The sequence below is a fragment of the Melanotaenia boesemani genome, chromosome 5 (genome assembly GCF_017639745.1).
Source record: "Melanotaenia boesemani isolate fMelBoe1 chromosome 5, fMelBoe1.pri, whole genome shotgun sequence".
NCBI classification, from domain to species: Eukaryota; Metazoa; Chordata; class Actinopteri; order Atheriniformes; family Melanotaeniidae; genus Melanotaenia; species Melanotaenia boesemani.
Window position 1 is genome coordinate 10,810,407 of NC_055686.1, and position 24,728 is coordinate 10,835,134.

Below are 24,728 nucleotides of genomic sequence, written 5' to 3' on the forward strand. Positions count from 1 at the left end.
TCATTCTTAAATGAAAAGATCAGACAAGCTGAAAATCAGTGATAGATCAGATTACATATTCTCTCTGTGTATGCGTGGCTTCACTCCGGCTTCCTCCCACCATCCAAAGACGTACGTGTAAGGGTTAACTGGTCCCTGTAAATCCTCTGGAGGAGTGTGTGTGAGTGTGTTTGTCTCTCTGTGTTGGTCCTGTGATGGACTGGAGACCTGTCCAGGGTGTTTCCTGGTTCTCACCTGCTAACTGCTGAAATAGACTCCAGCTGGATGGATGGATGGATGGATGGATGGATGGATGGATGGACCTTCCTCACCTGTAAACACGTCTGTAAGTAAATCAGCTGATCTCGATTGTTAACTGTGAATTCTTGTCATTACAGAGAAAACAGACAAACCTTCCTCCAGCGTTCAGTTTGGTTGGTTTGTTTGGAGAATAATTACCTAAAAGGTAAGCAGGCTTGGTAAGGATGGATGTTGGGGTGGGTTCTTGTATATTTTATAACTCATATTTTCTCAGTGTCAAAGGAAAACTGGTGCTGTAGAGAAGATGTGATTAAAACTCACAATGAAGCTTCACACTTTCTCAGATTTATCTCTTTAGATGGAGGTTCAGACTTTTATAAACACATTTCTAACATCACTGATCACCATGACAACCTTAACTAAAGTGTTTTTTATTCAGACTTTTTATCCTGTGGTCTCACAGAAAGGTTTCTGGTTTGAAGCATTTCATGTAGAATAAAAACTTCTTGTATGAGCTTTAATGTCTCCTGCTGCTTCATGTTATCATTCTATGAACCCATATGATGAACACACTGAAAAGTTTCACCATACAGAGGTGTCTTCTTACACAATGATGCTGATGAGAGGGTTGTGGTTTGCTGCCACCTAGTGGTTAAACCTGGAAACACAGAAACATGTTTGTGTTCATGATGGTCAATAAATGAAATGATCAGGTTTTCATATCTTAAACAAAAACCATCTTTTAACTCTGAGGTTTTACATATGAAGAAATCATCATCATCAGTCTCTCACATCATTGTGAAGGAGTTTAGGTCCACACTTCACATTATTTAGTAACCTGCACACCTGAATAGTGTCTGAACACGTCCTGCAGCTGAAAACGAGCTGCTTCAGTCATACTGCTCAGGACAGGATCAGACAGGACAAAGAAGAAGAAATAAAAAATGTCTGGTTTCCTTCTGACTGACTGAACCATGAAGCTGCTGCCCTGACACAGTTTCTGGATGGAAAAGAAAAATAAATAAACATATTTTATTTTTTGTACAGTCAAAACATGAATGGATTAATGGTTAAATAAAATAAATGTTAACTGTTACAAGTTAACAATACTTGTTAAACACACCTTTGAACCTGACTTGTCCTCGTCCTGCAGCCCTGTTGTTTGTCGTCATTATAAATTACAGGATGACAGTGAAGCAGCCTTTAAGTCACATCTACAGTTTGTTATGAAGCTCCGTGTTTCTGCAGCTGCTTCACATCTGGATCAGTTTCTCATGTAACTCATCAGCTCAGTTCAGGATCTCAGTCCTGCTCTGGATCTGTGTGACTGATAAAAGACAGAAAGTAGAGACAAAAACTGGAACAGTCTCATCAGAACTTAAAAAAAAAGGACAAATGCTTTTTGTTGTTGTTGTTGGTCTCCACAAATAAATCCCAGCAGATGTTTTCTAGATGATCACCATGTAACTACAGAATCTGCTGCTATCAGTGGAGCTTTCTACAGTTTTTTCTTCCATGTAGGATCTTAAAGACCCTCACTTATGTTTTTCTCCAGTCAGTCAGAAACATCCATTTGTAGAATAGATCATATAAAAGTTTAATGAGAGAAACGTTGAAAGTGGTAAAATAGTTTTTCAGAGATGTGAAATAGCAGCAGTTTTCTCTGGTTCCTGGTTGAAGGTAAAACAGTCAGACTGAAGCTCCAGTTTCCTTCAGACTAACTCATCTGGACTGAATCAGAGCTGAACACCAGTCACTCCGTCAGCTTAAAGAAGGCATCACCAGTCTGGATAATAATCATGATGCCCACAACATGTGAGCTTTACAAGATGAACCCACACAAATGTCACGTCAGGTCTGAAAAGAAGACGATCACATGTTGCATCAGGTCTAAATGAGGTCCTGATGAGGCTCATCCAACCAAAACTATAGAAACACAGTTTATAGAGGAAAGTGAACTGGAGACATTAAAGGAGGCTGCTGCAGCCGCTCAGCATCAATATATGTTCATAATCCCTCAGAAACACAACAGGAGACCTGAATTATAAACACAAAGGAACAACTCAGAGCAGCTCAGTGTGATAAATATAGAAAATATTTTATTTTTAACATCTGTACATTTTATAATATAAAGTGTTTTATGCATCGTAACAACGTCCATCAGTGTAACAGGTTTCAGACATAATAAGAGTCCAGATCATCGTGTCCTGTTGGGTCCAGAAACCTTTTAAAAGCAGCAGGAGGAAACAACAGAGTGAACAAGTCAACGTCCTCATCAGTAGAGAAGTTTCCTTCCTGATGATCAGCAGTCTGTCTGAGTCAACATGGGACTCTGTTAAAGCTGCATTACTGCCATCTACTGGATCCATGTGTTATTACAGTGGTGGAGTGTTTTATTTCCAGTAAGGAACTGGAAGCTGCAGTTTCAGGATGTTCACTTTTCACAGCTACTTCGTAGGAGTCTGAGTCAGCAAGTCTAAAGAGAGGTACAGAGTTCATGTAGTGGGAGATAATGACAGAAAAGCATTTTTCACTGTAAACAAAGGAGGAAAAAGGGGAGAGTCATTTAGACACATGCTGCTGTACAAGACACTGAATGGTTCTGGTCTAAAATCCATATCTGCTCTGCTGAAACCACATGAGGCACCAAGACAAGTTTGTTTCCATCTTGAGTTAAAACCCTGCAGCAGTCTCAGGGATGATGGTTCTTCTTTTTCCACCTTTTACAAATATTTTTACATTTATACATCAGTGGAGAAGAGGCCACGAGTTCCTCAGTCTCTAATCAGATGTGGGTCATCTCTCTGTCTCTCATCCTGGTTGCTTGTCTCAGTGGGTGAAGATAGAAAAGAGAAAAGGTCAGAGGTCTGTCAGGATGAAAATCAGCATCATGGACCTTCAGGTTTCTGTTAAACAGCTGATCTGAAGTTTTCTTCTTCTCAGTAGATTTAATAAAACAAATATTTAAGATGAGTTCGATCATCAGAGCTGCTGCTGCTGCTGCTGCTGCTGCTGCTTTCAGTCCCAGTGCAGCAAAAAGGCCGATTCTTCCTCGATTGTCTGGTTGTTGATTCTCAGTTGGTCTCTGAAGTTGATCCTGACCAGCAGCTGCTGTAAAGGACCAAACATATAAAATAAAAACTCATGACTGTTTTTAAGAGAAGAAAGAAGACATCAGATTTCTAGATGGAGGTAAAACTGTGATAGAAGCTGCTCTTTTTCCACCATTTACAAGGTCACTTCATAAAGAACTGGACTGTAAAATTTCTGTCAAACTTTCTTGAAACTGAACATTCATGTGTTGTTAACTACTGAAAAGTCTTTAAGTTAAATGAAGCTCAGTGTGTGTGGAGGGATGTTGAACATCAGCTTTGATTTCCAAGTGTCAGCTGAGGTTTTCATGGTTAACTGCAACATTTTATCTGGTTCACACAGAAAATTCACTTTAACTTTTTCTTGAAAAGCTGCTGCTGAAAAAGAAAATGTAACTCTTAATGACAAAGTTTTACCACCATGAGCATCACAAGGTTTTCATTCACACATGAGAGAAACATTTGTTGGTTTTAGTGTAAAAACATGAACAAACACAGGAACAGAAAATCCTAATTTATTATCTATTACAACCTAGAATAATATTATATTCTACAGCGGGGGACTGAGAATCTTCTTTTCTCATTGATTTACTCAATGCAGATTTCTTTCTGCAGACACATATTAATGTCTTTCATCATCCTAAAATGAGTCTTTCACATGAAATAAGTAAAGTGAGGTATTTTGTTCTGAATCTAAAAATAACCTTTTCAAATACATCTTTACTTTTTAATAAATATGGAGAAAAGTTCAGCAGTTCAGAAAACAAGATAGTTTTTCCCATTAAAGTCCAAATCATCCAGCAAATCAAATACATCTGGAGGTAAATAATAAAGCAGCCTTCCATCATATTTACCAGTAAATAGCATTAATTACTAGTTGTTTCTTTACCTTTTATGTTATTAAATACTGTACTAAAGAAAGTTACCATTAAATGTTAAATGTTAATGTACATGTAACGTACATTAAATGTACATTAACCAAATTTATCTCTCCATCAGAAACTTCAAAGATTTAATTTTCCACAAATTAAATGTGTTATTTCAGATCAGAGAGATGAGTGGAGTAAAACTGAGTTGCTTCATCAGGTCTCGATGCAGGAAGATTTCCTGCTGAAACGTTAGCATGCTAATGAGAAGCAGTCAGCCACTGATCTGTTTCATCTGTTTCTCTTCTTATAAGAAGGACTGTCATCCCAGTGCCTCGCCAACATGTCTGTAAACCAGCCTGTCAGTTAGCAACTTTCCAGCATCTTATTATCTGACCTGTTTTGGACCTGATCCTGTTCTCTGTCTCTGCCCCCCTGCACACATGAGTTTGTTGTCTGATCCCTGCCTGTTTCTGACTATGATTCTGGTTTGCTGGACTCAAACTGCCTGCCCGGTTTTGACCCCGAACCCTTCGTCTGAGTACAGTTTTTATTGGTTTGGACTTCTGTTTTTTAATATCTGCTTTGACTTCAGGACCAGAATAATTTTATGGATTGTGCCTCAGAGATATCTCTTTGTTTCTGCACGACACCTCTACATGTAAGTCTCCACCCTTTTTCAGAGAATAGATTTCACTGGTTAGAAAACTCCTCCCTGAGGAAACTGTGAGCCACTGGTACCACCATGTAAGTCCTGTCCTGGATCTATTAGAGGTGTGTGAAATGGACTTGTTAATATATGAGAGACATTCTCTGAACATACAAGCTTTTGTTTGTAAGTCACAGCACAAGTCTTCTGCCACCTTGTTCAAGCTCTGTGAGTTAATAATTCCAAGCTGCTTGAGTCTGTCTGCTTTCATTAGAGTATTTTCATGCACTTTGCAAACACAGGTCTCTCTGTTGTTAATGTTAGGGGTAAGTTATGTTAGGGGCATCTCCAGCATCAGTTTCTTATGCAAATTCAACATAATGTCAGAGAGGAACCTCTTTTGTTTCTTCTGTTTAAATTTTGTAATTGTTTATTTTTTTTCCTGCTGATGCTCGACTGTTGTCATCTCAGCTTAAGAAGATTTAGATTGTTTCTCTAGTCTTTTTACTATCCTTCCTATGATAGGTGAACCTGTCATTTTGGTTGTCGGCAGTCTTGTTGAACAGTTTGTACGAGATACTAAAAGCATTTCTGGCCATGGAAACAAGTCTGTATTTTCTGAGTAACCTGGCTGAGACAACACTTTGATACTGTTAGCTTTGGCTAACAGGAGATATTTTGATGGCTGTGTGCAGCGTGAAAGATCTCTCTGGACTAGTAATATAACTTTTATCTTCCTTTACTGAAGATGGCAGCACTGTACAATCTGCAGGACAATCACAGATTGTTGAACGCTCTAGAACCAGTGCAGATGAACATTTCCACACCAGAGTCAGCGAGCAATCATCCAATAACAAAAACATTTCCCACAACAAACAGAAACCCATACAAAGTTCCACTTACCAGGTAAAGCTGCAGTAACATACCAGTGTTTTTCTGTATTATTGCAATATAACTGACAACCCAAATAACTAAGCAATATAAGCACATAAACATTGCCTGTACTAATATGTATGTTACTTGAGGACTTTTATTTTTCCTGAATATGCTGCACAAGCGTGTTATGAAAAACAAGGATCTTTCTGAAATCAGAGGGAAGTTTGTGCTTCAATAATTCTCTCAGAGTTTCAGTTCTTGGGGAACTTTCTGACAGATATGTTGTCAACCTTAACTTCAACATTTGACTCAATTTTCTATACTTTCCCTTCCTCTTCTTCAATGTTTTGATCTTTTGCTTTAACTTCTGTATTTTTCTGTAGTTGTGTGTTCTTGCTGTTGCCCTTTCTTGTTCTGAAAGCCTACATCTTGGTGTAGGTCCAGGTGTTAACTCTGGTGTTGGCTCAGACATCAGTTCTGGTGTTTAATCAGTCTCCCTGAAGGTGCTAGGTGGTGTGGAAACCATGTAAATAATCTCAATCTCTACCTGTATTTTCACAAATCTCCAGTGGGCCTGTTGTCTTTTCCTCTATTGTGCCCTGACCCTTCTTTTCTTTCTATCTGATATGATTGGTTTCATTAGAATTGCATTAGAAAAGGTTTTTATGTTTGGTTTGTAATAAAAAAGGAAGAGCAAAATGAAAGGGGAAGTAAAGTAAGTTGTTTGTTGTCTGCGGGTGGTGTTGATATTAGTTTTTCCATGTGTCCAGCTGGCTTCATGTTTCTGAAACTGCATTTCAGAAACTAAAGATTCATACAGGCCTCAGCACATAGCTTAATATTCTGTATAGGAATCATGTTAAATCATATTACTTCTGTTTAATTGATGGAAAATTGAAAAAAAAAATAAAGGAGAAAAACAGTGGAAGTTGTCAAAGAAAATCCAAAAGTTATATTTAAGGAATTTTATATATTGGTAACAAAGCCTATAAAGATAATTAAAATGTTATTGTTATAAAATATAATAAAAGGTGATGAACGCTGGTTGGAGGAGCCCCTGTGAAATGATGCCTTGGTCCACAAGAGACTCCAGAATCACCTCTGCAGATAATAACAGGTAAGCTGTATCAGAGAGGAGACTGTGTTTATGTATGATATTTGTGTGTATGTATAGATTGATCAGATTACGATCAGAAAAAATAAATGATGTATATGTGTGTTCCTGATGATACACAGAGAATGAGCTCATAATGCTGATTAATGTGAGTTTCTTTTTACTTTATCTGCACAAATAAGGAAAAAAATCTAGATACACCAAATATTATTTAATCTTCCACCACTATCTGCTTTCCAGATATCAGAGAGGTGCAGGGTTAATCTTAGTGGAATTTAAATATTTGGGGGAGTGGCAGCCTTGTGGTTGCAGAGGTGGTCTTGGGTCTGGAGAACTCTGGTTCTTGTCCCCAGTGTGGCAACAGAGGTGAAACACTGTAAGGCCCCTAACCCCTCCCAACTGCTCCCCAGATGCTGAAACATGGCCGCGCACTGCTCTCTAGTCCATCTAGAAATGGATTAAAAGCAGAGCTGAATTTCTCAATTGGGATGAATAAAGTAAAAATTATTATCATGATGTTGTTAAAGTCCCACTATGTAACCTTCAACCTATAACTCAGCGTTCATGACTAGTTTGATGGTGCACTGATATTTTTCATGCACATTTCTGGAGCCGTCTCAGTCCAGCAGCATCATGATGCTGAGAAACTGCACTTCACAAGTTTTTCTTCCAGGATGTTGCAGCAGAATTTTACTTTACACACCGACTCACTGTGTAGTGGGACCCTAACCCATCCCAAAAATAATCACAAATCCAAAATTTTTGGCTCCACCACTGGTCTGGTACACCGTCCCATCCCTATAGTGTTTGGTTCTGTTCTGCCTCTTAAAAAGTTTGTTCATGACAGTTGTGTTTTGAGCATACAACGGCCTTTTGGAGGGTGCGTCTTTTGGTTTTTCTCATAGTTTGGTGTTGTTTGTTGTTTTGGCCTCAGCCCACCCTGAAGTAACATAATTTTTCAGCTCCTTTTGTCTGTGTTTCTACTCCTCAGGACACACCCTTCGGTCTTCAGGCCAGACCCTCCTGAATGTCTCAAAGACCCATTTTAAAACCAGGGGAGACCTGGATTTTAGGCTGAAGCCCCCAGACTCTGGAAAGACTTGCTCCTGTCCCTCTGTGTGGTCGACTCTGTGGACTCTTTTAAAAATCAGATGGAAATTTATTCAGGAACAGTTTTTGCTGATGATTTATTTTATGAAATTATGTTTTATTGCACCTATTTTATGTACAGATTTTTACCTGTGTAAAGTGCTTTATAAATAAACTTTACTTTGTTAATACTAAGTGAACAATAAAGTTTTGTAACTGAGACCTTTTTGTCTGTGGCTGCTTGAGACTTTAGGAATAAAAGTTTTTTCCGTGTAATGCCTCGACCTCTCCTAGACGAGCATAACAGCTGATATTAAATCAAATTTTGTATTTATAATGTGAGTAATCATTAAACTACTGTTAGTTTATAAATGAATGAACATTTACACAAAGTGAATGAATGTACTGCTGTTATTCCCAGTACAATACAGTCTAGAGTCCAGTTCTCCTCAGGTTCTGGTTCTGGACCTGAAAAAGGACTTGTCTCTGAGGTTGAAGCTGAAATAAATAAGTCATGCTTCTTATAATAAAATCCAGGATTGTTTCAACTTAAACTCCCTGGTTTTTACTCAATACATGAGTTATAAAATGGTTTAAGTATATATGATAATACAAATCTCAAACTTCATCATCAACACTTTTACAACCCAGTCAGTCCATCTGTGAGTGAAATCTTTATTTTATTATTTTTAAAGAGCTAAACTGCAGCTGAAGCCAGAATCTGTCTCCACGTCAAACATCCAGACCAGAGTCCCGAGTTCTGAGTCTGAACATATGAAGTCTGACATACGTGAGATGAGTGTGATGAGTAGAAGCATCTCTAATTCTGTAATCTACTAAAACAGTGAAACATCATGATGCATTCAAGGACATATTAAACCTGTTGAAACAGCCAGGAAGGTTGTTCAGGAAATTTATTTTTTGTTGTTTTACTCTTGTTGAAACATTTGTCAGTTTTTTCTTGTCCTTTCACTCACAGATACGACATTTCAGAGTTTAAATTTATAGATTCACACAACTGAACTGTTGCAGAGACGGTGATACTGAACACCAGGTACTGGCTCTGGTTCCAGTTAATGTGAACATGGGACACGACTGTAAATATCCTGTCAACATGCTTCATTGCAGTGAACGTCTTATTGATTTGTTTCCAGAAAGAATACAGCAGATTTATAGATGAAGGTAAAACTGTGATAGATACTGCTCTTTTTCTCCCATTTACAAGGTCAGTTCATAGAGAAGTGATATGCCAGCGAGTAGCAAGCTGTTACTGTTTTACATCATTAGATTGTCAGCTGGTTAGAAAGACTTCAACTACAGAAACAGAGAAGTCACATGAGGAGAAGAAAGATAAAAACCACAGCTTGGACTGAAACTGGGAAGTCAGTCAGGACTTATGAGTTGCTGGAAGTACTCGTTTTAAAAACAGCTAAAATGTCAGAAAAAAAATATACTGTGATGAGGAAAAGTAAGAAAGATTTGATTAGTAATTAGTTTTTTTTTCCTTTCTCTCACAGTGTCCACATCTGCTTCATACATACATACATTCATTTATGTACATTTAGCTTTGAAATGATCCAGCCAGTTATCCATTTGATGATGATGTTAAACAACAGATCTCAGCACCACCACAGCTGCTCAACCTGCATCACTTTGATCACAGTGGTGGAGGATTTCCTGCAGCAGCCTCTCGGCTTTTAAGATTTGCGGCCAACATGTTTGATGTTCATCAAGCAGCAAGATGTTCCTCTGTTACATTATCAGATTGTTACGTGGAGTTAAAGACTTCTTCTGAACATGAGCAGAACTGGCTCTGCAAATTTTCCTTTGCCAGTTTAGAAAAACACTTCCTCCTCTGTGTCTGTTTGCAACATGATGGACATGAGATTCAGCTGCTTAAACACCACAAACACACACACTGGATGCTGGTTAACATGAGGACGTTCCTGCTGTCAGATAGTTTCATCAGACAAACTCATGAAACAGAAAAACAGACTGAAAATTAAATAAAAATCAGAACCTCCATTAAAGTCTTCTGTTCCTCCACAACAGCAAATAAAACATGTAAATCTGAATGTTTCTCGTCTTTGGTTCCATCAGTTTGTTAAAAAAGTTGCGATTCTTTTTTAATTTTAATTTTAATGGGTTAGAGAACAAAATCCTTAAAAACATAAGAGTCACTGTTTTATTGTTTTTGTTGATTTTAATGATATTTAAATACTCACATACACAAATTAATTTATAAGAAGATATTTTCCTTTGTTTCAGTTTTGTTTCTGTCTTTAAGGAAAGAGCAGGACAGTTTCTAATCATGATTCTACTTATTCATTTCTATTTTTGATTAATCCACACATGCATCTGCTCAATTGTAAAAAGCTTAGAAGATACAAAATCAGAGGTTTAACATGATTATTTATTCAAACCAGAAGTTAAATTCTGTAATGATGGTGTGAAGTTTTAACTCATCATCTCTGTCTCACAGCTGTTCACTCCTTCATTAGACTTCAACACAAGAGAGAAAAACATTTTAATCTGAACCGCAGCATAAAAACATGAAGCAAACTGTGTTACTATTTATTTGTCATTAAACACAATAAAACATCAATTCCTCAACGATTTCTCTGATTCCAGAGTTTCCAAGAAGTAAAATCCAAACAGCTGAGATACTAAATGTCTGTTTAACATGTAAATAAAGAAACGTAGAAAGTCTAGATGTGATGGAAATTTTAGACACAATCATGTAAAATCCAGCAGGAGCCTCATGTATAGAAGATGCAGCAGCTTTCATGGAGAAGAGAGACAGACTTGCAGGAAAGTTGCAGCTGATGCTGCACAAAGAGGAAGAGGCTGTCTTCTATATTAAAGTAAAATGAATCTTACAGTAAAACTGCACAGTCTTTAAAGGCTGTATGAGGCATCAGATTATTTAATATGAGAATATAAGAATAAAAGCTGCTGTAACTCCCACATCCGTCTGAAATAAGCTGCATGATAGCGAGAGAAGATGGTGATGCTTCAGATGATCTACTCTCTGTAAACTCTGCTTCTTTCATCAATAAATAGCAGGAATATAATGTTCACTGATGCTGTTGCTGCTGTGAAAAGTCTCTTTTAAATACCTGAACATGAGTAGAAACGACTCTGCAAGTGTAACTTCAGGTTAGAAAGGAGGAGTTAGTACATTATTAAGGCTCCTCCTCTCCCAGAGACAGAGACTATAAAGCAGGAACAACTGACTGCTGAAAATAAAACAGAGACTGAATCTAAAGAAGATAAACTTTACCAGCGTTTATAAAACTGTAACCATCATCAATTCTTCATGTTTCAGAGACAAGTGTTGGATTTTTATTTGTTAAATGAGGTCAGTGAGTATGAATGATTTTATCTTTATTATAGTTTCTGTCTTCTCTGCTGCAGTTTGTATTTTATGTAAATCATCTTCACAGTTTAATTAAATAACTTCCTGTTAATGTGGGGAAAGAAATTTTGTTCTCATGGGTACAAACTTGTTTTTATCTTGAATTTAGGACACGATGCACCGTGAATGAAGCTCTGTGAACAACAGTGATATGAAAGATATTTGAGTTCTTTCTGATCATACATGTACAAGCTTGTTATAAGTTATGGATCATGGATGGTGAAGGGAGGAGGTCTGAACTGGATTTGACTGTTTTATGAAACAGAGACTTATTTGAAATTATCATAGATGTTTAAATCTTTTACATCTGAGTTATAAAGAGCTGTTTAAAGCTGTTATGATGATGTTTTTGTAGTAATTGTTTTCTTCATCATTAAGCTTTTAATTTAATAAATGAAGATCTGTCCTACAATTTCATTATGTTTCATGTTGGTTTTGGTCTCTAAAGATGTTTTACTTAATTTTAATTATTTGCTGCTTTGTTAGAGCACTTTATAAAATGTTTAGAACTGCTGTATAAAGAAAGTTTATTTAATATTAGTATCATAAACATTGTAAGAATACTAACAGCAACAGTTTATATTGTTCTGTCACCTTGGACAGATGGACCAAACAGTAAGTTGTTCCAACCTTAAAACTGTTAATTAATTAATCATTAATTTAGTTTTTTAACAGAAGAAATAAAACTTCATTGTACTGAACAAGTTTGTCCCATGTTGCCAGTTTTGGAAAATTAATGAATAATTTATGAAGTATTTCTTCATTATGTTCTTCAAAAAACAGTAAAAACTCCCAATAAAGTCAAACATCCAGCAAACTGCAGACTGAACTCAGGGAAACAAACTGAATTTAAGCTAAAGAGACTCATGGATTTCATTTTCTTTTTCAATTGAAACTGGCGCCACCTTGTGACAGAAACATGTTTTTGAAATAACACTGACTTCATCCACGTTAAATGTTTCCGTAGAAACACAACTTGCAGGTTTCCATGGTGACAGCTTCTATTTCAGTGGTTGTAGTTCATGTAGTTCAGTCAGAAAGTTCTTTGATGTGAAATAAACAGGATGATGAACAGGATCAGATGCTGGAATGACTGAATGAAGTCAGACTGGAGATTTTCCTTCTTCTACCTGGAATGACTGAACTTTGACCTCATGTGTTCATGACTCTTCAACTCTGTCTCCTCTCACAGGGAGAAGATGATCTGCAGGATGATGCTGCTCCTCATCCTCATCTCATCTGTCTGTGGTCAGTTTACATCTTCAGAAACTTCTAGATGTAGTTTAAAGCCTCCATGTTCCAGTTCTCAGTGTGTCTGCTCCTCTCTTTTTCTCTCTGTCTCCTCAGCAGCAACATTTGTAGTGAATGTGACACAGAGCTCCTATCAGGCAGAGGAGAACCACAACATCACTCTGGAGTGGACCTTCACCACCAAACCTGACGTCTCCTGGAGGTTCCTGTTTATCATCTGTAACCTGATAACTGATCACAGAGTCTTCACCCTGTATCATGTCCATGAAGGAGTTGAGGTACCAGAGTCTCAGGATGGACAGTTTGTAGGACGAGTCCAGAGTGACAAAGACGTCCTCAGAGAAGGACGAATCAGACTTCATGTGTCCAGACTCAGAACTAATGATTCTGGTCTGTATGTGTGTGATGTGACGACAGATTACGGCTTCAGCTCTGAAAAATGTCAACTGAACGTTACAGGTGAGTTGCTTCATTCAAACTTTATTTATAGGATTTCTAGTAAATCAGACACACAAAAGGGTTTGACTTCAGTCTCTCCGTGAGTTTTGTTGCTGGGTAAAAGTTCAGGAACCTACACAATGTTCTATAGTTCTTGCCCAAATATGATATAAGGAATCAGATTTTAACTCAAGTCCTAAAGAAAAAAAAAAGCTGAATACAAAAAACAAACATAGATCTCCACATTTTTGTGATCAAACTGCACAAAATCCATTCTAAACTTTTTTCTTTAATAAAAGGACAACAAAATTATATAAATAATAAAAAACAATGAGCTGGTACCAAAAGTATCATGGTCGCTGGGTTTTTGGTTTAGTTCTTGATGTTTTTACTGTCTTCGGTTTTCATTGTCTCAGTTCTGTCTGGTTTCTTGTTTTATTTTGTAGATCTTCCATGTTCTGTTCACTTCCTGTTCATCAGCACACCTTGGTTCATTTGCTGTTTTGCTTAAGCTGCTGCTTGTTGGTTCACCTCAGGTTATATATACCCCTTGATTTCATTTATTCTTTGCCAGACTGTCATTTTCTCCGCGTCATCATTGTGTTTGTATTAGTCAGCGTCTTAGTTTATTTTTTCCAAGCCATGTATTTTTTAGTTTTGGTGCCTGTGCAGCTCCTTCAGTTATTTTTATTAAACTTTTTATTTCCACCGTCTGTCTGTCTCCTGCCTTTCAGTCAATTTGTGCCCAATTTCCTCGTTTCTGCTGCTTTGATCCTTGACAAAACGTGTAGACACACTTACACTAAAACCTTGTTGAAGCATATTTTGATTTAATCACAGCACTCAGTCAATTTTTTCCTCTTCTTAATGATAATTATCCCTGTTTTTCAGATTGAACTGTAAAACCAGTCTTTATGTAGTCTGACTGCTGAGAACTGGATTATTTACTGGAATATGTGGAATATTTTAACATAGAAACATGATGTTATTCACAGAAGCTGCAGAAGAGCTCCCACCTCAGAGACCAACCATCAGACCACAACCAGAGAGAGGAGGACACATCTTACTGGTCCTTATGGTGGGATGTGGAGTACCAGCAGCAGTTCTTCTGGTGATCATTGTTATCATTGGTTTTGTTGTCAGAAAGAGAAAAAGCAGAGACAAACGAGTTGTTGAGAGTCCCACAGAGACAATCCTAAAACATCCCATTTATCATCAGCCTGAATCAGAGATTCATTTAAAGACTTGAGTTATAAATTCATCAGAAACAAAGACTCTGTTCCTTCAACATCTGTCTGAAGTACCAGAAGACATCTGCTATTATAAATGACTGAGTACAAACTATTTGTTGATGTACAGAAAACTGTCAGCATCTGATTTGTTCATCCACCACAACTTCATCTGATGTGTTTCATTCTGCTGAGTCATGAAAAGCTTCTTCTGACTGAGGATCTCACCTCCCTGAACATCACAGATCCAGATGATGACACCTGTAATGGAGAGTTAATGTGTAGTTTAAGGGTTTATGCATAAATTATATCTATCAGGTTGTCAGACCTCCAAACAATCCCAGTTGTTCCACTTCACTGTATGAAATATTTTCAGATGAAATATTTTTTACACGATGTTTTTATATGTACATAATGTAAATAAACACCTTATTTTCAGACTCCTCTGTCTTTTTTGTTTAATAAAACACAGACATGAACAGTTTATCAGGAATAACAAATCTGAATCATTAACGAAACATTTTTGGCAAGTGTGTTTGCACACAGAAGAAATTTTATTGCTTCATGAAAATCACTTTACATTCAACGTCTGATAAATATAAATAGAAAGAAAAAACGAGTACAGTGATAAATTTAGGAATAAAACAAATTAACATAAGAAATGTAACATTTAAAGAATAATTGTAACAAATAATATTCAGACATTGTTACAAACACTTTTTAAACCAGAGGGAACAGGGTCAGTAACAAAACAGGCTGGACTCACAATAATGATATAACACAAATATTTATTAATAACAAACCAGGGTTCAAACACAAATACTCATTAAAAATAACAAAAGGTGTCCAATAAAAGGAAATATACCATGTCCAGGAAAATACACACAAAAGAAAATGAAAAGATAACACAAGGTGTCCTTATTCAGGTAACAATTAGCTCTATAATTTAACAGTTCTTTACAGCAAATATGCACACAAACTAGGGAAAGCTCTTCTCACAAACCACAAGAGTTATTCACAGCCAGTCTCAATTTAAATCCCAAACTGGCAAACTGTGTGTCCACAGTACACAGCTGCCCCGAATGATTGGACTCTGAGGTCCTCTCCACAGCTCTTACTGAAGGTCCCATCTTCTAGACTTAAATCTCTGTTGTTGCTCCAAAGCTGTGGAACAGCTTCCCCTTCACATCAGAGCTGCTCAGTCTGTCTCTGGTTTAAGTCTCTACTTTGTGCTGGTATTTAAACAAAACTGAGTTTGACATTCGCATGTTTTACTTTTTATTCTAGTTTTATTGATTTTACTTTTCATTGATTTTATCTTTTTATCGATTTTGTTTTTATTGATTTTATTTATTTATTTTTGTGGTGTTTTATTTTCAACTGTAGAGTGTTTACTGATCTATTGTTCAGCACTTTGTTCAGCATGGAAGAGGAGGGAGGTTTCACGCTGATTCTGCAGCCATTCCTCTATATGCAACCATTCAGCAGAATTTGAACATACGACTCCAGGCTGAAATCCTGAGGATGTAACAGACATTAACAGGCCAAACAGATTTCAATGGAAGCTCTATGAGCGTCTATGGAAACAATTCTCTGCTGTTCCAGATTTGTCCACCAGGTGGCAGCACACCACAATGCTCTAAGAAGGAGCAACATTGATAAAGAAACATCAGCAGAGTTTCTGTAAGAAGTTTAAAGTTTTCAGTGTGTTTATCATGTGGATTCATATAATGATAACATGAAGCATCAGGAGACATTAAAGCTCATACAGGAAGTTTTATTCTAACCTTAAATATCAGCATTAGAACTGTGTCTCTGATTCTGAGCTTCATCATCACAAACAGGACAGAAAGCTGCTGCTGCTCCACAATACTGCATGAAGAAACATCCACCAGATGGATGTTGAAGGAGCTTTGAAATGATCTGCTGCTGTTTAAACAAGAAGTGGATCAACTTAGAGCAGAGACATCAGTGAGAAACCAGGTGAAGATCCTAAGTGTGAAATAATCAGAGAACACCTGTAGTGTTATCTGTCTGTCACAATGAGCTCAGACTAAGAAAACTCAGTCTGTTTCTGTTCACTACTGAAAAACTGCCTGTCAGGTTGGACTAATCTCTTCTACTTCCAAACACATAACAAGAGGCCTTTTTGAATGAAGCTGTGGAGTTTTACATCTACATCTCTCTGGAAGAGTCCAGAACAGCTCAGAAATCAGACGTCATTCTTTATCAGAGTTTTTATGTTTTTGTTCAAGAATTCCAGCAGAAAATTTACAATCAGCAGGTTCTCAGATCTGCTCGTCTTCTTCATCTTTAAAAAACGGTCTATCAGTCCAAGAGAGAGAGAGGGAGAGAGAGAGAGAGAGAGAGAGAGAGAGAGAGAGAGAGAGAGAGAGAGAGAGAAACAAGACTTTACTAAAAAAAAAAGTCAGCCAATGAGTCTGTTCTATTTTTAAGCTAAATATTGAAAAAAAAAAAAAATCAATTTGTTAAAATAATAACCTGATTTTAAAACTATTTTCTTAAATGAACAAAATAACCTCACACAAAACCGTACAAATTCTTATCTTATTTAATCTTTTCAGCCATTGGTCAAACAGGAAAGTGTGTTGGCTGCTGCTGCTAGGAGATAATCAAATTAGAGGATTTTCTTGCAAACATCTTTACAAAGGAGAAGTTCTGCTGCACCGAGTTTAGTTTCATTTTAACTTTTAAAGATCTCAGCAGCACTCAGTCAACTAACTAAATATAAATTCTAGTCCAACATCTCACATGAATGTTTATGGAAGGAAAATGATTGAAGGTTGATGTCAGGCTGTGAGAACATCACTCTTTGTACATGTGCTTTCACTATTTGATGATATGTGAGTGATGATGAAGGAAATTCTGACCTGGAGCCTACAGGTGGAGGCTGGGATGGTGGAGGGGCTGATAGCATGTTGTGTTGAGGGGGAACAGAAACAGTGTAAGTGTGTGTTGAACATCAGCTCATAGAGGTTTCCTCTCCAGATGTTTTCAGTCTGTAAAATAATGTGAAAGAAGTTATTAAATAAATAAAGAAGAAAATTAATATTTTTCTGGGTTAGTGGAGGTGAACCTGGTTTGTCTGCTGGTGTTTTAATAAGTCTGACATCATTCAGAGAAACAGTCGTAAACACATGGTAACTTACATCTTGTTCAACTGGTTCACACACAGTGTGTAAAAGTCTCGAGGAGGCAGGGATGTTAACATGCACGCCTGCTTTGGATGTTTGTTTTGCATCATATCCAAAGACCAAACAAATACCAGCTTGAACTGAGAATCCCTTGCCTACACCCTTTTTTTTCTTTTCTTTTTTCTTGTTCATGTTATAATGAGCTGAGTCTGGAGGAATTACTGAGTCCAGGTGATTGCTGTTGGTCTACAATGACTGTGTGAAGCTTCACTGGGAGGTTTCACCACATCCTCTCTGTCACAGCGTTTCATGTTTGAATCTGACTTCAACAATCAGAAGCTGGTAAAGGATCAGGAGATGTGTTACTTAAACAAAACATCCCCACCTCAACATCTCACCCGAATGATTGTTTCTGGAAAATGTTACAGCTTCATTGTTTCCTACTTTTCTACCAACTGTGTCTCACATGCTTCATTTAAATAGCTGCTAAGAAACCTGAGCTCCACGTGTCCACATATAAATCTGAAGGCAGAGAAGGTTTTCTATTAGGAGATAAAATCAAATGATCAAATGATCAAATCAGTTTGTGACATGTATGTTGTTAGAGGGAGAAATACTTGTTGCTGTTATAAGAAGAGTTCAGTCAACAAACCAGCTGCTGCAGGTACAGAACGATTTCCATGATGCAGCTGGAACAGGGTTGAATAACAACCTGGTGTTTCTTTCTACACGTCTTTTCCCTCATATAAACAAAGAAATGTCTCCAAATAAAGACGTTCTGCAGAACTAATCTGTACTTTATTTCCATTGAGGAGACACAAAGATCTCATTATTACTTAGAAAATAAATACGAAATTAATCTCCAGTTCATGTATTTTCAAATTAAATATTTAAAAACGTTTGAAATGTTTAAAATCCAGTAGTTTAAGCTGGATTTTATGTGACATCATGTTACTGACTGCAGAAAGAATGAATGCAGATGGGCAGCATTCATTCATACATGGCAAAGAATACATCTTTACCATTTATTAATTTTTCAGTTAAGTTTCAACTAAAACTTCAACTAAACCAGAAGACGTGACTGATTCTTTAAGTCAGAGGTTTAACATGATTATTTATTAAATTATTAATTAATAAATAAAGGCGTAGTGAAAGTGGTGTCTTTAAAGAAGATTTCAGTGAAAACAACATTTAAAGATTCTATCATTTCTTCATGAGGACACAACAAGCTGAAATTTGCTCCTCAGGCCGACTGAACCTGTTTGTTCAAGTTATCTCTGTAACAGAGATTTAGATGAGACAAAGACGTATTTACCTGGATAACAGTGTTCATCCAGTCACTGTTTTCTCATGAAGGTAAATGATGAAACCAGTCATGTTTCACATCATTTACAGAAATCATGTTTTATGTTTCTGTTTGGTTTCATGTGGCTAAACACAGGGACCTTTCCACAGAGCATTATTTCTATTTTACACCATCATCTCTCTTTATTGTAACTGATTCAGTTGCAGGGATGTTTGCAGATGTCAGTCATCATACAAACAACTTTCTGACAAGTTCATGAGTATTTATCACACGACTCCACAGTGATGATGAGGAGAGTGAAGAAAAACCAGAAGTTAAATACTGTAATGATGGTGTGAAGTTTTAACTCATCATCTCTGTCTCACAGCTGTTCACTCCTTCATTAGACTTCAACACAAGAGAGAAAAACATTTTAATCTGAACCGCAGCATAAAAACATGAAGCAAACTGTGTTACTATTTATTTGTCATTAAACACAATAAAACATCAATTCCTCAAAGATTTCTCTGATTCCAGAGTTTCCAAGAAGTAAAATCCAAACAGCTGAGATACTAAATGTCTGTTTAACATGTAAATAAAGAAACGTAGAAAGTCTAGATGTGATGGAAATTTTAGACACAATCATGTAAAATCCAGCAGGAGCCTCATGTATAGAAGATGCAGCAGCTTTCATGGAGAAGAGAGACAGACTTGCAGGAAAGTTGCAGCTGATGCTGCACAAAGAGGAAGAGGCTGTCTTCTATATTAAAGTAAAATGAATCTTACAGTAAAACTGCACAGTCTTTTAAAGGCTGTATGAGGCATCAGATTATTTAATATGAGAATATAAGAATAAAAGCTGCTGTAACTCCCACATCCGTCTGAAATAAGCTGCATGATAGCGAGAGAAGATGGTGATGCTTCAGATGATCTACTCTCTGTAAACTCTGCTTCTTTCATCAATAAATAGCAGGAATATAAAGTTCACTGATGCTGTTGGTGTGAAAAGTCTGTTTTAAGTACCTGAACATGAGCAGAACCGGCTCTGCAAGTTTAACTTAAGATTAGATAGTAGGAGTGAGCACATTATTAAGGCTCCTCCTATTCAGAGACAGAGACTATAAAGCAGGATCAACTGACTGCTGAAAATAAAACAGAGACTGAATTTAAAGAAGATAAACTTTACCAGCGTTTATAAAACTGTAACCATCATCAATTCTTCACGTTTCAGAGACTGTGTTGGATTTTTATTTGTTAAATGAGGTCAGTGAGTATGAATGATTTTATCTTTATTATAGTTTCTGTCTTCTCTGCTGCAGTTTGTATTTTATGTAAATCATCTTCACAGTTTAATTAAATAACTTCCTGTTAATGTGGGGAAAGAAATTTTGTCCTCATGGGTACAAACTTATTTTTATCTTGAATTTAGGACACGATGCACCGTGAATGAAGCTCTGTGAACAACAGTGATATGAAAGATACTTGAGATCTTTCTGATCATACATGTACAAGCTTGTTATAAGTTATGGATCATGGATGGTGAAGGGAGGAGGTCTGAGCTGCATTTGACTGTTTTATGAAATAGAAACTTATTTGAAAATATCAAAGATTGTTTTTTTTAACTTGTCCTGTCCAGCATCATAGCAAGTAAAATGATAATCTGGTTGCTGTATCGTGCTGAACAAATTTGCTCTGCCAAGGGGAGGCCTATGGGTAAGGCTCCTCTTGATAATCTGATTAAATTATTTATTTATTTAATTTGAATCACGGAATCTATGTAATCTTGCTGGACCTGACCGGAGGGGACAGAAAAAGATGGAAAATAGCAAAAAGAAGCAAAAGGGAAAGAAGAAAGGAGACAAAAAGATCACAGACAGAAGGAAAACGACCCTTCAATCCACACCATCACCAGACAACAAACTGTTACACCTGTACATGAACACACCAGAAAATTTCCTTCAACTTTTACAAAAAAACAGAGCTGCTAGTCATTAAGAGTTTTTAAATAATAACCAAATCAAAAAGACATTTCATGAAAGTAGCACAACAGCGACCAGATAATAACTCTCAGGAAAAAAAGAAGAATAATCTCTTAGTATATAAACCCACTGGACAACTCAGTGACTGTGTCAGCAAGCAGAGGATGAGGAATAAGGAGTGATCAGTGATGAAGAGTGGTGAGTAAGATCATGCAAATGCGACCACACCTCCACGGAAGTCAGAGGCAGACCAGGGCAGCCCAGAGACCCGGGCCCTCAGCAGCAGCCCCAGAGCACTAAGCCAAGCTACACCACCACGAAGACGACTCCAGCCCCACCCGAAGGGCGGCAGAGGAGAACCCCAGCAAGAGCCCCCCACAATCTTGAGGCACAGGTCCCAGTGGGCCAAGATCGGCAGCCCCAGTCCCCAGGAGCCCAGAGGTGGCACCCCCCACCCCCCAAAGGCAGAGGGCCCGCACCATGCCCAGGTGAACCAGACCCCCCCAGACAACCACCTGGCATAGGCCAGCACACATTCCAACGTTCCAGCCGCACACCCCGGGAACCAGGGCGCCATCGACCCCCTCCCCCCACTATCAAAGAATTTTAAATCTTGTTCCCTTCATCAGAAAGTATTTTAATTTAATAAATGAAGAGCTATGCTGCACGTTGATGTGGTGGTGGTCTTACGATGTGGAGTTTGCATGTTCTCCCCGTGTGTGGGCTGTCTCCGGGCACTCCCATCGCCAAAGACATGCATGTTAGGCTAACTGGTCACTCTAAATTCTTCCTAAGAGTGTGTGTGTGTGTGTGTAAATGGTTGTTTGTCTCTGTGTGTTGGCCCTGTGATGGACTGGTGACCTGTCCAGGGTGTACCCTGCCTCTTACCTGTTGAATGCTGGGATAGGGTCCAGCTTACCCACCACCTTTAATAGATTAAGCGGACAGATAATGAGTGAACAAATGAAGAGCTGTCTTACAATTTCATTATGTTTCAAGTTGGTTTTGGTCTCGTTCACAATAACTGCAACGTTAACCACTGGCCTCCAACCAGTGGAGCCAGGGGAGCTTTTTTTTTTTTTTTTAAACAAGAAACCATAACATTTGTAACAGATACAGTCTAATCATTTAGATTAATAACATCCTGAAATTTATTGAGAGCTTTAATTCTAAAAATAAAATTGGTTTCTTAGAAATAAGACTTCATTTTGCTGAACAACGTTGTCCCATGTTGCCAGTTTTGTTAATGTAATGGCAAAAAATATTTCAATTAATGAATAAATTATGAAGTATTTCTTTATTTTGCATTACTTAGAATAACAGATTTATCCCAGTAGAAGTCTGCTTGTAAGAGCAAAGGCCTCCATGTGAGTGCTGTAAAAAGAAGAGAAAAATATAAAAGAAGCAGTGAGAATTCCCATTAAAGCCAAACACCCACCAGATTGGTCACTGGATTTCATCCATGTGAAATGTTTCCATAGAAACACAACCTGCAGGTTTCCATGGCGACAGCTTCTATTTCAGTAGTTGTAGTTCATGTAGTTCAGTCAGAAAGTTCTTTGATGTGAAATAAACAGGATGATGAACAGGATCAGATGCTGGAATGACTGAATGAAGTCAGACTGGAGATTTTCCTTCTTCTACCTGGAATGACTGAACTTTGACCTCATGTGTTCATGACTCTTCACCTCTGTCTCCTCTCACAGGGAGAAGATGATCTGCAGGATGCTGCTGCTCCTCATCCTCTGCTCATCTGTCTGTGGTCAGTTTACATCTTCAGAAACTTCTAGATGTAGTTTAAAGCCTCCGTATTCCAGTTCTCAGTGTGTCTGCTCCTCTCTTTCTCTCTCTGTCTCCTCAGCAGCAACATTTGTAGTGAATGTGACACAGAGCTCCTATCAGGCAGAGGAGAACCACAACATCACTCTGGAGTGGACCTTCACCACCAAACCTGACGTCTCCTGGAGGTTCCTGTTTATCATCTGTAACCTGATAACTGATAACAGAGTCTTCACCCTGTATCATGTCCATGATGGAGTTGAGGTACCAGAGTCTCAGGGGGGACAGTTTGCAGGACGAGTCCAGAGTGACAAAGACGTCCTCAGAGAAGGACGAATCAGACTTCATGTGTCCAGACTCAGAACTAATGATTCTGGTCTGTATGTGTGTAAAGTAAAGACAGATTACGGCTTCAACTCTGAAAAATGTCAACTGAACGTTACCGGTGAGTTAACCAACTTTCTCCTTTTTTCCTAAAAGATTTTCTTCTTCCCAAAGCAAATTTAGGATTTCCTGTTTTCTTTTTTTCTTTTCTTTACATCAAAAACACAAATGTTGCTGCTGCTCTTGAACTTTGCTGCTTTCTTTCTTTCTTTCTTTCTTTCTTTCTTTCTTTCTTTCTTTCTTTCTTTCTTTCTTTCTTTCTTTCTTTCTTTCTTTCTTTCTTTCTTTCTTTCTTTCTTTCTTTCTTTCTTTCCTATTTACATGAGGTAAAACACATTTTTCTAAAACCAGAGAGTTTTCTGAAAAGCTAAAAATCACAACTGTTCACAAACTTTTTATCTCTCAGCTTCTGAAAAACAATGAAAACCAGATTACAGGTTAATATACGTCTTTGATTATAAATACTGACGTCGCTCTTCAGGTTTATGAGGTTTAAGGATGTGAAAGTTAAACCAGGATGAAAAGATAAAAAAGAAAAATATAAATTCACATTGAATCTGAATGGATTTATACTGAAGTTACTTATCAGCTTCTCTAACTGCTTAATAGAAACAAAACAACAATCAGAGCTACAACTCTTAGAAAACAGAGTGAAACGTCATTTCTTAACGCGAGTTAATACATGACCTCTATCTGTCCACTGCAGGAGAGTTAAGAGAGAAAACAACTTTCTATCAGACAGAGGAGGACGACACCATCACCATCAGATGGGACAGCCAGAACCAAACAAACATGTTTCTCACCAACATCATCTGTTTTCTTCTCTCAAAACCTGAGAAATGTTTCTATAAACTGATCGATGGTGTTGAGCTTCCAGAGTCTCAGCATCAGCAGTTTTCAGGACGAGTTCAGTGTGACAGAGACGCTCTCAGAGAAGGACGAGTCACACTTCATCTGTCCAGAGTCACAGCTGAAGACTCTGGAAGGTACAGATGTGAAATGGTTAATCATAACAAGAAGTTAAGGCGATGGGAGCTTCAGGCTGAGTGTAAGTTAACAGATTTTATCAGTGTTCTTGTTGTGTCGTCACACTGATCCAGATTTTATTCCACAGTTAATTTTGTTCTGAATGTGACCCCAAGCTCTCACAAAGAAAGCACAACGTCTGGACCGATACCTGTAGAAGGTAAATAAGCTGTTACCATGGTAACTACAGACATTAGAAATGTTTGTAACTTGGTCAATGTATAAATGAACGAACGTATAAATTCCCTAATTAGTTCTGCAACTATTACATCAGTGTAAATGTTCATCTTCCTGTAAACACTCACACATAAAAGAGTTTGATTTTGTTTGTGTGTTTTCATGCAGCTGCAGAAAAACCAAAGGATAAAACATCACTTGGTACAATCCTGTTGTTATCTCTACCATCTATAGTTTTAATTGCAGTTTTTATGTATGTGTTAGTAGGGACGGCATACTTTGGTTCCTAAAGGAAATCCTAACATGAGGGGTGTTTAAATTACATATTTTTATATGAGGAATTCAAATATGAGTTTATTTTTTGGATAGGATGACTCTAACCTACATCAATCTGTATTTCTAAATAGTCAGTTTTACCCTTTCAAACCCCTTTATAAGATATTAAAAGATATAAGAGAAAACACTCATATTGATACAGCAAAATCAAATGTACATATTTATTAACAGGTTAACTGCATGTATATCACTGGATACAATTACTAAGATCAATCTCTTTAATTCCTGAACTTTACCCGGTTGCGCAAGTCCTGCTTTGACTCGTTTTAGGACATCAGCCTCCTGCTGGTCTCCTGTGCCCTGATGCCTCCATCCCTCTTTTCCTGTGAGAAGTACTTAGCATTT

General features: G+C 37.5%; 3 protein-coding genes across 12 annotated transcripts in view; all 3 read left to right on the top strand.

The window, feature by feature from the left end:
- LOC121639789 overlaps positions 1–14,639 on the top strand; it is a 41,615-nt gene extending 26,976 nt beyond the window's left edge. For 2 of the 10 annotated variants that reach the window (XM_041985292.1, XM_041985293.1), the window contains 3 exons: positions 12,555–12,592; positions 12,692–13,054; positions 14,029–14,639. In XM_041985292.1, the coding sequence (XP_041841226.1) occupies positions 12,556–12,592; positions 12,692–13,054; positions 14,029–14,282 (654 nt within the window). In that variant the 5' untranslated portion in view covers position 12,555 and the 3' untranslated portion in view covers positions 14,283–14,639. Of the gene's footprint in view, positions 1–11,144; positions 11,288–12,536; positions 12,593–12,691; positions 13,055–14,028 lie in introns of those variants that run through there. The other 8 variants (XM_041985286.1, XM_041985284.1, XM_041985287.1 and 5 more) reach the window with 7 other exon arrangements.
- LOC121640350 overlaps positions 1–24,337 on the top strand; it is a 220,529-nt gene extending 196,192 nt beyond the window's left edge. Inside the window, exon 7 of the mRNA XM_041986063.1 lies at positions 24,216–24,337. Coding sequence (XP_041841997.1) covers positions 24,216–24,337 — 122 coding nt within the window. The remainder of the gene's footprint in view (positions 1–24,215) is intronic.
- Positions 19,873–24,171, top strand: LOC121639788. The gene is made up of 5 exons (XM_041985283.1): positions 19,873–19,965; positions 22,388–22,443; positions 22,543–22,905; positions 23,551–23,892; positions 23,959–24,171. Exons 1-5 carry the CDS (start codon positions 19,961–19,963, stop codon positions 24,036–24,038), a joined length of 846 nt encoding a protein of 281 aa, XP_041841217.1. The 5' UTR covers positions 19,873–19,960; the 3' UTR covers positions 24,039–24,171.
- Positions 24,338–24,728: the final 391 nt, after the last annotated feature.

Excerpts from the sequence above, each read along its gene's own strand:
- LOC121639788 (XM_041985283.1), top strand. Across the intron at positions 22,444-22,542 it reads CCTCTGCTCATCTGTCTGTG|CAGCAACATTTGTAGTGAAT; the intron begins GTCAGTTTACAT and ends CTGTCTCCTCAG. Across the intron at positions 23,893-23,958 it reads ATGGGAGCTTCAGGCTGAGT|TTAATTTTGTTCTGAATGTG; the intron begins GTAAGTTAACAG and ends TTTATTCCACAG.